At 38.8% G+C, this 12,838-nt stretch overlaps 1 protein-coding gene across 1 annotated transcript; it reads left to right on the top strand.

Moving 5' to 3' along the window:
- Positions 1 to 11,170: 11,170 nt before the first annotated feature.
- Positions 11,171 to 12,700, top strand: LOC117926371 (cytochrome b561 and DOMON domain-containing protein At2g04850). The gene has a single exon (XM_034845460.1). The coding sequence runs from the start codon at positions 11,271 to 11,273 to the stop codon at positions 12,471 to 12,473; it is 1,203 nt and encodes a 400-aa protein (XP_034701351.1). The 5' UTR covers positions 11,171 to 11,270; the 3' UTR covers positions 12,474 to 12,700.
- Positions 12,701 to 12,838: the final 138 nt, after the last annotated feature.

Below are 12,838 nucleotides of genomic sequence, written 5' to 3'. Positions count from 1 at the left end.
GTTGAGCCCCCACCAAAGCCCAATTTATTTTTGCACAAATTAATTTCATGAATCCCGCTATTTGAAATTATGAAATTTATTCGTGCTTATTTTAAAACATTTAAAAATCATGGAAGATGTGAAAAAGGCTTGCCGAAGAGAAAATGGCAACCAATTTTATTGAAAATGGAATTTTTAGAACCTAAAACACTAAAAAAGAATGAAGAGTTGAATTATTTAGAAATTGGATTTTCAAAAATCAGTTTTGAAGGGCGTGAGCTTTGAAAATGGGCCTAGGAAGGATAGCCATGTAAACTGGGATTGTGTCTATGGGCCCAGGGTGCCATTAAGTCTGTTTTGTAAGGTTGGTGATTGCAGTTGCCATCTTCCATTTGAACTGTAAAAGCCATTGTTGACAACTTTTTTTCCATTTCCATAGCTTCCCAGCTTGTCTGTCAAAACCTGTGGACAGGGCCTTGCCCTCATGATTGTTTCATCACTGTGCCTAATCCATTTTGAGAGTCTTCATTGTTTCTACCACTTCCATTTGAACTGTAATAGCCACTGGTAATGACTCTTTTTCCATATCCATAGCTTCCCAGCTTGTCCTATTACAACTAGTTTCTTCATTGACAATGGTCCAATTGGTGCCATCTTTCATGCCTGATCTATAAAAGTTGCCCGCTCCTTAACCAAACCATTAGCAATTCCAGTTGTATATTTAAGTTGTTTCTATGCTGGGACAGACATTAGAGACAAGAGACCACTCATTTCATCAGCAAAGTGTTTCAATGAGCTATGCAACTTCCCTTGAACATTGCTAACAGAAGCTACTGTAGCTAGTGCAATGACAACAACTTGCTCTCTCAATTTTAGCTCATTCTCAACTTTCTTTCTTCGTAATTCACTCTATCGTAGCAGACCTACAAGTTCTTTCAATTCTTTGATTTCTAATTCCTTTCCCCATAGTTGGCACCTTGTGTCTGCAACAAAATTGAACATATATTGAAGCAAGCTTTTTGTATCTCCCACTGAACGCAACTGATTCTAACATTCACGGCTAATAAAAACATGCTCCTTGAACCTCAGATCCCAAAGTCTAAGCACGCCCCTTGAAGACCCTGATACAAACCAGATCCCACATGGACTAATTACCAAAGAAGAGACATAACCTTCCTTAGGAATTATTTTCAATGTCCATGCATTTGAATTTGTCCTTGTATCCCACAAATAGATACCACAATTTTGGGTGTTGTAAATAACCATTCGACTATCATATGTAGTTGGGTTACCCCTCCCCCCTCTCCCCTAGTCATGATAACCTCCTACAACCCCACTTGCACCACCGCCTATGGAACGGCTTTCCCCACCTGGGTTGGTATATTTGGGAAAGGCCCGCGTAACCTCCATTTTCTTACCATGCAAATCATGGAAAGTTTTGTATAAAACCCTATTAACTGCATCTTCAGTGTCAAAGGAAACGAGTCTAAACCCACGAGGCCACTAGGTACTCTGGTCATACATTATTATTACATAGGTCACATGACCAAAAGCTTCAAAATACTGATGAAATCCTTCTTCAATTAGGGTGGGAGGCAACCCTCCAACAAATGTTTTCTTGGTCTTGAGATTTCCACCACCTCTAGAGTTCCTTGCATAACATCTCTCTTGAGTGCATGTAAAAGAACATCCATGAGATCAACCTAAATTTTCATTTGGCCTACTGCTTGGTATATCTCGCTTTGGAGAAAACAGGGGTTTGGCCATTGAGTCATTTCAACACCTTAGCTGCTCTGGTGAGTGAGGTGATTTCCACTTTCACCAACAAAGATGTTAAGGACGAGCTTTTGAACCTTGATGTCTCTCATTAGGTTTGAGAGTTCCTTCTCCAAAGCCGTTGAAAGGTTGTGCTATGGAGATGCAGCCTATAGGTAGGATAGAAAATGAATCAGTGGAAATGAATGGTGGAGGGACTTAGTTGGGTTAGTCTATGAGATTTGGGTTTGGTAGGTATGAAAAATAAGAGATGTGAAAAGTGGTTGGCGAGCATGGTGATAAGGAGCTGATATCAATGAGTGTGGTGTGGAGAATAAGCTAAAGCTAGAGAGCATGGTATCAAGTTTGATAAGTACACAAGATGGAAAAAAATGGGTATGATTATGAATTTGGTAAGTATGAAGGATAGAAAGGTGAGGATGGTTATTCATATAAGACTCTATGTTCGTGGGAAGATAGAAAATACACGGATGGGGAATGAATGGAATGGGTAATGGAAGAAACGGGTTTATAGGGATAGGTGTTGAATGGAGTTATGGGTAGTGAGAGAAGTGGAGATGGGTTCGGTGGGTGTGAAAGGTGGTCATTGATGCATGATTTTTGCCTGCATGAGTGAGAAATGAGTAGTAGGGCAGCTGGTTGGGCATGTGAATGAGGTTCAAGGTGAGAGTGTAATGATGGGTTTGATGGATGGATATTGCAGATTAGGGATATGAGTGGTAGACGAAGTTGCAGGATCGGTTACTTGGCGCACTTTGGAGCCAATAAATGTCTGGTATTTAGCTCTTTATGCAAGCAGCAACAAAGCCTTTCCAATTTCACGCAAGACACGAAGAATCAAACAACCATCCAACTGGATTGCTTCAATCCCTTCTTGAATACGTAATATAATTCTTGCAATATGTCCTTTGGAATGAACACTTCCACGACTAGGCACAGGGAATATAGTATTGAAAAGATCTGACGGGCAACCAAACAAAGAGCCAAGAAAGATGTTTGGAAGATTTCTGTCATGGATACGTTACCTTAATTAGCTCACTTGTGTCAAGGATACGTTACCACAAATTATTTATTCTTTTTATTCTTATGTACTTTGTAAATGGCAATATATAGAAGAAACACGCACCGTGATAATTTTTGGGGGTTTTGTTGAAAACATTCACATGGTATCAAAGCTCTCTTGGACTAGCCTCCATCAATCCTCTTTGCTTCAATGGCTGTTGAAAACACCTCCCTCATCCTTCTCTCTTTCAACACCATGATTCACATAGTGACCATCAAACTCTCCTCCTCCAATTATCTCCTATGGAAGAGCCAGCTTCTTCCTCTCCTTGAAAGCCAAGAACTTCTCGGCCATGTGGATAGAACTCTTGCACCTCATCCACGGTTTGCTCCTGCTGATTCTCAAACACCAAACATCAAGTACTTGGCGTGGAAAAATACTGATCAGCTCATCTTGAGTCTTTTACTCTCCTCCATCACGGAAGAAGCCATGGCCGAGGTCGTGGCCTCTCAACCTCACGCGAGATCTGGTTAGCACTCTAAAATACATTTAGTCACCGATCAAAAGCCAGAGAAATTCGGCTCAAGGATGACCTTCAATTGATGAGACGTGGGACGCAATCGGTAACTGAATATGCTCGAGTGTTCAAGGCCCTTTGTGATCAACTCCATGCCATTGGAAGACCAGTCAACGACACTGATAAAGTCCACTAGTTCCTCCATGGCCTTGGTTCGGATTTCACCAGTTTTTCCACCGCCGAAATGGCTCAGACGCCATTGCCCTCCTTTCCCGATTTGGTCTCCAAGGCTAAAAGCTTTGAGTTTTTCTAGAAATCCCTTGACAATCACGGTCCACCCACAACTGCTTTCACAACCACCAATCACGGTCAACCTCGCTCAGCTTTCAGAAACCAGTCTCGCCATCAATCGAGTCGCCACTCATCTTCCCACTATGGCACTGATCGTTCCAACTCCGGGCAGGGCCGCCGTCCGCCACGTTTCCTGATCTGCCGCCAGGAAGGGCACTACGCTGATAAGTGAAACCAACATTATGCACGGGGTGGAGAACCTATTGGCACCATAGCCAACCTTGTCGAGGCCTTTAAGGCCTCCTACTCTCTTAATGGGCTCGAGCCCAATGACTGGTACTTGGACACAAGGGCTTCGGCCCACATGACACCAGACCTTTCTCACTTAGATCAAGCAACTAATTACACGGATAAGAATCGTGTAGTCGTTGGGAATGGTGCTTCCCTTCCCATTACCAACACCGACACCATCTCTCCTACCTCATCTCTTGAGTTATTGGATGTATTAATTGTTCCTCGCTTAATGAAAAATCTCTTGTCAATTAGTAAATTAACATCTGATTTTCCTCTTGTTACATTTACTAATAACTTTTTCTCTATCCAGAATCGTCAAACGGGAAGGGTTGTGGCAACCGGTAAAAGAGATGGTGGCCTATATGTGCTAGAGCGCAGAAATTCGGCTTTCATTTATGTTCTTAAAAATAATGCTCTTCATGTCTCGTATGATTTATGTCATGCTCATATTGGACATGTTAGCCATTCTGTTATTTCTTTATTAAATAAAAATGGTCATCTTTATCTTACCTCATTGTTGTCTTCTCCTTCATTATGTGGCACGTGTCAAATTGCAAAAAATCATCATTTTCCTTATTCTCGTAATGAACGTCGCTCGTCTCATGTGTTGGATCTTATTCATTGGGATATTTGGGGTTTCTCCCCCATTATGTCAACTTCAGGATTTATTTATTGTGTGTTATTCATTAATAACTATTCCCGTTTTACTTAGGTTTACCATTTAAAATTCAAATCTGAATTTTATGACGTATTTATTCACTTTCAAAATCTTGTTGAAAACTAACATTCCACTCGCATAAAAAATTTCAAAGTGATGGTGGTGTTGAGTTTACAATCAATCGCTTCAAAGCCCACCTTAGCACCTCAGGTATTCATCATCAACTCTTTTGCCCCTATACTCCCGCCCAAAATGGTCATGCTGAAAGAAAACACTGACATGTGACAGAAACCGGTCTGGCCCTCCTTTTCCATTCTCATCTTTCTCCTCGCTTTTGGGTTGACGCCTTCGGCATTGCAGCCTACATCATCAACCGTTTGCTCATACCGCTTCTCGAAGGTATGTCTTCTTTTGAGCTTCTCTATGGGTCCTCACCTAATTATGAGAATTTTCATCATTTTGGTTGTCGTGTTTATCCTTGCCTACGTGATTATATGTCTCACAAATTTTCCCCTCGTAGCATTCCTTGCATCTTTCTAGGGTATAGCCCTTCCCACAAAGGTTTTCACTGTCTTGATCCCACCATCTCTAAACTTTATATCACCCGTCATGCTCAATTTGATGAACACCACTTTCCCTCCACAGATGGCTCCCAACCCAACCCTCTTTTTCTCTCCATTTTTCGAATTTCCTTGAACCAAGCATGCCTCATATTGACCCCCTTCCGATGTCTCCTGTGACCATTCTCCACCCATTACACCGTTAGGATCTAACTTGTGTGTTATTTGTACTGATCTAGTGGACAAGTCTTTGCAGGTTACTGACTCTCTTGCAGGTCTCTCTTCTCCGCCTCTAGAGCCTCGCCCACCTCCTGTTGCTTCTGATGTTGCTCTTACTCCAACTCCTCTGTTAGGTTCTCATCCTATGCTTACTCGAGCTAAAGTTGATATCTTCAAGACCCATCATCCGGCGAATCTCAGTGTCTTCAGCTCCTCTAGGCTTCTCTTTGCTCTTCTTGTCTCCACCGAGCCTAAAGGATTCAAGTCTGTTGCTAACAATCCTACATGGCTTGCTGCCATGGATGAAGAAGTTCAAGCTCTACAACATAATCGCACCTGGGTTCTAGTTCCTCGACCTACCCACACAAATATTGTCGGTTCCAAATGGGTGTTCTGGACCAAATATTTGCCTGATGGGTCCATTGAGCGCCTCAAGGCTCGTCTTGTGGCCAAAGGTTATACTCAGGTACCTGGTCTTGATTACACTAACACTTTCAGTCATGTTATTAAGATTTTGCTCTCTCTTGCTATTACCAATAGATGGCCTCTCCACCAACTTGATGTGAATAATACATTCCTCAATGGCACTCTCACTGAAAATGTCTATATGGAACAGCCTCCTGGGTACATTGATCCCTAGTACCCGAATCATGTATGTCAGTTGAAGAAAGCTCTCTATGGCCTCAAACAAGCTTTCCGTGCTTGGTTTCAGCGTTTCAGCTATTTTCTTCTTACCATTGGGTTTTCTTGCAGTCGTGCAGACACCTCTCTTTTTGTCTTTCATCAACAGTCTGACATTATTTATTTGTTCTTGTATGTTGATGATATTATCATTACTGGCAACAACTCTTGTATTCTTGATAGTTTTGCTCGCAAGCTCAATTCTGAGTTTGCCACCAAGGATTTGGGTTCTCTCAGCTACTTTCTTGGTTTGAAAACCACTTCCACTACTGATGGTCTTTTTATCAGTTAGTTGAAATATGCCCGGGATATTTTGACTCGTGCCCAGTTACTTGACAACAAGTCTGTTCACACTCCTATGGTTGTCTCTCAGCATCTGACTAGCGATGGTCCTGCCTTCTAAGACCGCATTCTCTATTGATTCCTAGTTGGTGCCCTTTAGTACTTAACCATTACTCGCTCTAACATTGCTCGTGTTGTCAACTCTGTTAGTCAGTTTCTGCATGCCCCTACTACGGCTCACTTTCTTATGGTCAAGCGCATTTTACTTTATGTCAAGGGCACACTTCACTTTGGTCTTACTTTTTGCCATTCTACTATTTCTGGTGCCCTAGTTGCTTACTATAACGTTGATTGGGCCGGTTGTCCCCCGTTCCACCTCTGGCTACTCTATTTATCTTGGCAATAATCTGGTTTCTTGGAGTGTTAAAAAGCAACCCATTGTATCTCGTTCTAGCTGTGAATCTGAGTATCATGCCCTTGCCACTACTGCAGCTGAACTTCTTTGGCTCACCCATCTACTTCATGATCTTAAGGTTCCCATTTCACCGAAGCCTATTCTCCTGTGTGACAACAAAAGTGTGATCTTCTTAAGCTCCAACTCCGTTTCCCACAAATGGGCTAAGCATGTTGACTTAAACTATCATTTTATTCTGGAACTTGTTGTTGCTGATAAACTTCGCACTCAATATGTGCCCTCTCATCTACAAGTTGTCGACCTCTTCACCAAAAGTGTTTCTCGCCCTCTCTTTGACTTCTTTCGTACCAAGCTTCATGTCTGTTCAAATCTAACGTTCAACTTGCGGGGGGATGTCATGGATACGTTACCTTAATTAGCTCCCCTATGTCAAGGATACGTTACCACAAATTATTTATTATTTCTATTCTTATGTACTTTGTAAATGGCAATATATAGAAGAAACACTCACCACGATAACTTGTGGTGGTTTTGTTGAAAACATTCACAATTTCAATGGCAATAATCATCTGATCTTTCCCTTTTGAACTGATGGCTGATAGAAACCCCTTGACTTCTGTGTCATAAGAAATTCTTTTAAGCAGATTCTCTATCATGGAGAATAGCTTTGAGTACCCTACAATAAATATCTCCTAGACAAAACTCGATGTAGTGGAAGCAGACTTCATTTGACTGGCAAAAGATTTTACAAGTGCTTCCCAAACTCCATCTGTTAACATGGGATCACCCTCCTACAGGTACATTAATTCTACAATGACAAGCTTTATGACAGCGGGCCCCAATGACGTGCCAATGCAAACTATCCTCCCACGGAGAAGCAATAAAGGTAAGTCCATTGGAGGCCTCCTTGGTTTATGTTCATTTGTACAAGACAGGTTTTCCAATTAGGTCCACTGACTAAATCTTTAAGGTATATGTATCAAGCAAGTCAACATGGGACCTCATTTACCATAATGGTGTGCGATGCTGACTCTATTGGGAATTATGGTTTCGCTGCAAGGCATGAGCTTTGAGAATGATCAATTCATCTTACAATACAGGATTGTAGTAAGGTGTGTAAGTAGACAAATTTGGTGCATGTTGAATATAGAGTAGCAAACCCAACACCATTCATGCACCCACAAATGCTTCTTTGAATTTACCTAGCAAATATCAACAATTGAACAACCCAATCCACTTTATGCCCTTTTTCAAAGTCGCCATCTCCATTATTAACCTCTAGAGGCTTCTGCTCAGTCACCCACTCAAGTTATATAACCTTACAAAACACTATGATATTCAAGCTAAGATTTTTGGAATGAAAACCGGTGAGGATTTGAGCCAACTGCTTTGACCTTGGAAGTGAGGGAGGAATCCCAGCTACTAGTAAAATAGATGACTAAGCAGAAATGGGAGGAGACACAATTGAACCCATTGAACCAACCCAGGCTCTCTCAAAGACACCCCGATCAAGATGGCTAGCCCAAACAAGATACCCAACACTCCAAAAAAAAAAAAAACTAGAAACAGAGGAGAAGGTGAAGAAAAGCAGAGCATATACAAACGAAAACAATATTGTTATACCTAGCTCCATTTCATAAAAATCAATGGGTTGGCTATAGGTGGAATCAAAAGGAAACAAGAGCATGATCTCCAAAAATCAGATTCAATGATGGATCCATATTCAAGTTGTTCATGAACAAAGGAATGCACAAGTTATTTATAAATGGAACTAAAGAAGTCAGGCTAGAATCAACAAAAATGCATAAAAATCAGTCTTGATATTCATGCACCAAGTTGAACCCACAATCAGTAGGAAACAGGATAGAAAAGTCTGAAATGAGAAAGTATAAAACATGCTGTAATCATACTTGGACTGAATCGATAAGCTCCTCATATGCTCAGCCTGAAGCGCCTCTTTATCATCTCTTACTTTCTAGATGGTTTTCTTTCCTCCTCCACCAAGCTATTTTTCTCTTAGTATTTCTTTCTCTCCCCCAGCTACCTACAACTCTCTTTTTCTCTGGTTCTCTATCTCAGGTCTTCTTCCCTCTCCTGTTCTCCTCTCTACTCAAAACTCTCTCGCCCCTCAAGCAACCTCCCTTCCCGCAACCAAAAACACATTTGCCTCCACCAAAAACGCTCTTTTGTCTCTAACAACCTACCCTCTTTCAAATCTCTAAAAACAATTTTTGAATATTCCCATAACAAGTGTCATTCCCTCATTCCCCCTTCAACCCACTACAGTGTTCCCCAATGACCAATCTTGGGGCAACACATGACTATCTAAAATCTTGACACATGGCAAAAATGAATAGCTGCAAATATAATCCAAAAACAGGGGTCTATAATAAGTATTACCTTATTCCTTTAATCATATATTTTCTTTCTTTAAAACTTTCAATTATAAAATATATTAATATAATTATTATTTTATTAATTTCATTTACAATTAATAACTTTTAAATTTCAAATAATTAAAAACCTATTAAAAATATTAGTTAAAATAATATATATAAAAACATGTATTTAAATTAATAAGGATGTTAAAAAGGAGTTTTAATCCTTTTCCCAATCTCACCGAAGAAGACATTATTGCTTTCTATTTTGTTCTCATTGCTTTGTTTCATAATCTATTTTTTATATCTTAATGCCATATGTTTGTAACTTGATATGATCTGTTTATACTTCGGTCTCATATGGGACATAATTTTACCATATACTTCAAGTATTCAAATTAAAATTTTCGCAAATGTCATTTCGTATAACAAACTTTTCGTTAATTGTACTATTCAACTTGATATGATCCATTTATACTTCAGTCTCGTATGAGACATAATTTTACGATTCAAATTAAAATTTTCGCATATATCATTTCATATAACAAACTTTTATTTTATTGTACTATTCTATTTTTATTTTATTTTATTTTTTGTAATTTAAGAGTGTTTTTTAAAAGAAAAATAAAATGAAATGAAATAAACTCTAAATGGGGCTTATTTCATACTTATTGAGATAAATTATAGCTTTTGGTTGAGAAGGAAAGAAAAAGAACTTCAAAGTAATTTTGAAAATTGTGGTTGACTGTGGGTGATGATTGTTTATTCCAAATGATAACATTAGTGCACTCCTTGATATCCTTTTAAGGTGCAACTAGAAAGTTAAGTTTATTGTTTATATTAAGATGTAATCATAAGTTTATGTCATATTAATTTAATAATTTTTTATAATAAAAAAAAAAAAGAAAATTTAAAAAGGCATTAGTGGGAGAATATCTATTAGATTGGTACTCATCCATGATAAAATCACCTACTTTGTAGTGGGAAGTAGACAATATAATGGGATCATCACTTACTATATCACTTAGCTTCAAAGCCAAGCACAAACCCTAGTCACCAAACTAACCAATATTTTAATTGCAAAAAAAAAAAAACAACAACAACACAAATCAAATGAAATTGATTGAAGGTTCCATGATTTCCATATGCCAAAAGAAAAAAACAGTGAAACCTAAGTAATATTAGATAACTATTTTCAAAAATAGTTTTTTAGAAGAGTTTTAAAAAAATTATTTTCTAATGTTCTTTAGAATAATATTTGTTTGAAAACTTAAAATATTTTTAATTTGTTTTCTTTATTTTTAAATATGGTTTAAAAATAATTTTATATGTAGTATTTTATTTTTTATATTTGTATAATTATTTTTAAAAATAATGATTAAAAAAATAACTGAAAAATAATTAAAGAATCTTATCTAAGAATTAAAAACTATTTTCTATTTTTTAGTTTTCTAGTGTTTTTTTATGAAGAATAAAAACTATTTTAAAAAATAATTACCAAATAGGTCCTATAGTTTTATTTAGGAAGTGTTTTTTTTAAATAATTTTTAAAGATTATCATATGATGCTTTATAAAATAAAAGTTTGTTAAAGAATCTGAAATGTTTTTAATTTGTGATCTATATTTTTAAATATGTTTTAAAAATATTTTTATATGTAATGTTTTATTTTTAATTATTCTTCATATTTGTATAATTATTTTTTTAAATAGACCTAAGAAAACCATTAAAAACAACTATTTTTTTTATAAAAAAAAAACACTACATTTTATGTTTTTAAGAACAAAAAATTATTTTATAATTTTCAAAACATGTATTTCAATTTTTTTGTTTTAATAAATAGAAAAATGCTTTAAAAAACACGGCCGAAGATTCCATGATTTCCTTACAGCAAAAAATAAATAAATAAATACAATGAACCCTGAAACTTCTACTCTATTCATTTCCACACCCACCAACCCCAACTTCCATATTGCCTTGGCTTCAAAGTTAAGCACATACAAATGACACAATCACTCATAGTTTCCACTCACTCCTCACTCACCCATCATTCAAAAACAGCATTAGTACATGCCCACAAGCCACGCATATATGTTAACAAAAGATTGCTACCTCCTCTCCTCCTTTAGGGCCACACTCTTCTTCTTCTTTCTTCTTTCTTCTTTCTTCTTCTTCTTCTTTCTTCTTCTTCTTCTTTCTTCTTCTTCCACAGGCAGCAATGCTTTTCCTCTACCTGTTTTTCCTTCTCATCTGTTATGGGCCACAGCAGGCCATTTCTACCCACTGCACCACTATCACTGTCACAAAAACCTTTGAAAAATGCATGACACTCCCCACCCAACAGGCCTCCATTGCCTGGACTTTTCACCCCCACAATGCCACTCTAGACCTTGTCTTCTTTGGCTCCTTCATTTCACCCACTGGCTGGGTTGGATGGGGCATCAACCCAACTTCAGCAGAAATGACTGGTACCCATGCCTTGATCGCCTATCCAGACCCCAACACGGGCCTGCTTGTTGTCCTGCCATATGTGTTAGACCCCACTGTTAAGCTCCAACGCTCCCCTCTCCTCTCTCGCCCCCTTGATCTCCACCTCCTCTCCTCCTCCGCCATCATGTATGGCGGCAGAATGGCCACTGTCCACAACGGCGCCGCCATTCAAATCTACGCTACGCTCAAGCTCGTACCGAATAGAACTAAAATACACCATGTCTGGAACCGAGGCCTCTACGTCCAAGGCTACTCGCCGACAATCCATCCAACTACAATTAACGACCTTCTGTCCACCGCCACCATTGATATCCTCTCTGGTTCCACAGGCTTTACACATGACAACATCCAAACATTGAAGATCGCCCATGGGATCATCAATGCCATATCCTGGGGGATTCTACTCCCCCTTGGCGCCTTCTCTGCCCGCTACCTTAGGCACATACAGTCAATGGGGCCGTCCTGGTTTTACGCGCACGCTGGGGTGCAGCTCTCAGGATTCTTCCTTGGGACAGTGGGGTTCGCCATTGGAATTAAGCTTGGGGAGATGTCGCCGGGAGTGGTCTACGGGCTTCACCGCAAGCTGGGGTTTGGGGCATTTTGCTTGGGAGGCCTTCAGACACTTGCTCTACTGTTTAGGCCTAAAACTACCAACAAGTTCAGGAAGTACTGGAAATCATACCACCATTTTGTGGGGTATGCTTGTGTGGTTCTGGGAGTTGTGAATGTTTTTCAGGGGTTTGAGGTGATGGGATCAAGCAGATCTTATGCTAAGTTAGCCTACTGTTTGAGTCTGGCGACATTGATTGGAATCTGTATAGCTTCAGAGGTGAATAGTTGGGTGATTTTTTGTAGAAAAGCCAAGGAAGAGACTATGAGAAGAGAAGGACTAATTGGGGGATCAGAGAAAGGAAGTGGAAGAATGGGTTGAGTTGATCATTGAGAAATCATTATCAGTAATTGTATTGAAACACAGAGTTGTTCATATATGCCTCTGTGTGAGGTTCATTTTGATTTCACATTTTCATGGATCATATTTATAGCCAAAAAAATGTGTTGGTTTTTAGACCCAGTTTTGTTCTTTTCTTAATTTCTAAGAACATATGTTCATCTTTTAAATCTGTTAAATGCAATAAAATGTGGTATTTTCATTTGAAATTTCTGCTATTTTAAGGTGAGACTCTTCCACAAATTCTTAATGATCATACCAGGAAACTTCTTCAATCAATGCCTTGCAAATGAGAATTCAAGCAGATTAAGACAAAAGGGTTGGAGAGCTGTCCCAGCTTGCTGACA

The sequence above is a fragment of the Vitis riparia genome, chromosome 12 (genome assembly GCF_004353265.1).
Source record: "Vitis riparia cultivar Riparia Gloire de Montpellier isolate 1030 chromosome 12, EGFV_Vit.rip_1.0, whole genome shotgun sequence".
Classification (NCBI taxonomy): Eukaryota; Viridiplantae; Streptophyta; class Magnoliopsida; order Vitales; family Vitaceae; genus Vitis; species Vitis riparia.
The sequence above is the reverse complement of the archived record's forward strand: the minus strand, read 5'-3'. Positions and strand labels throughout refer to the sequence as shown.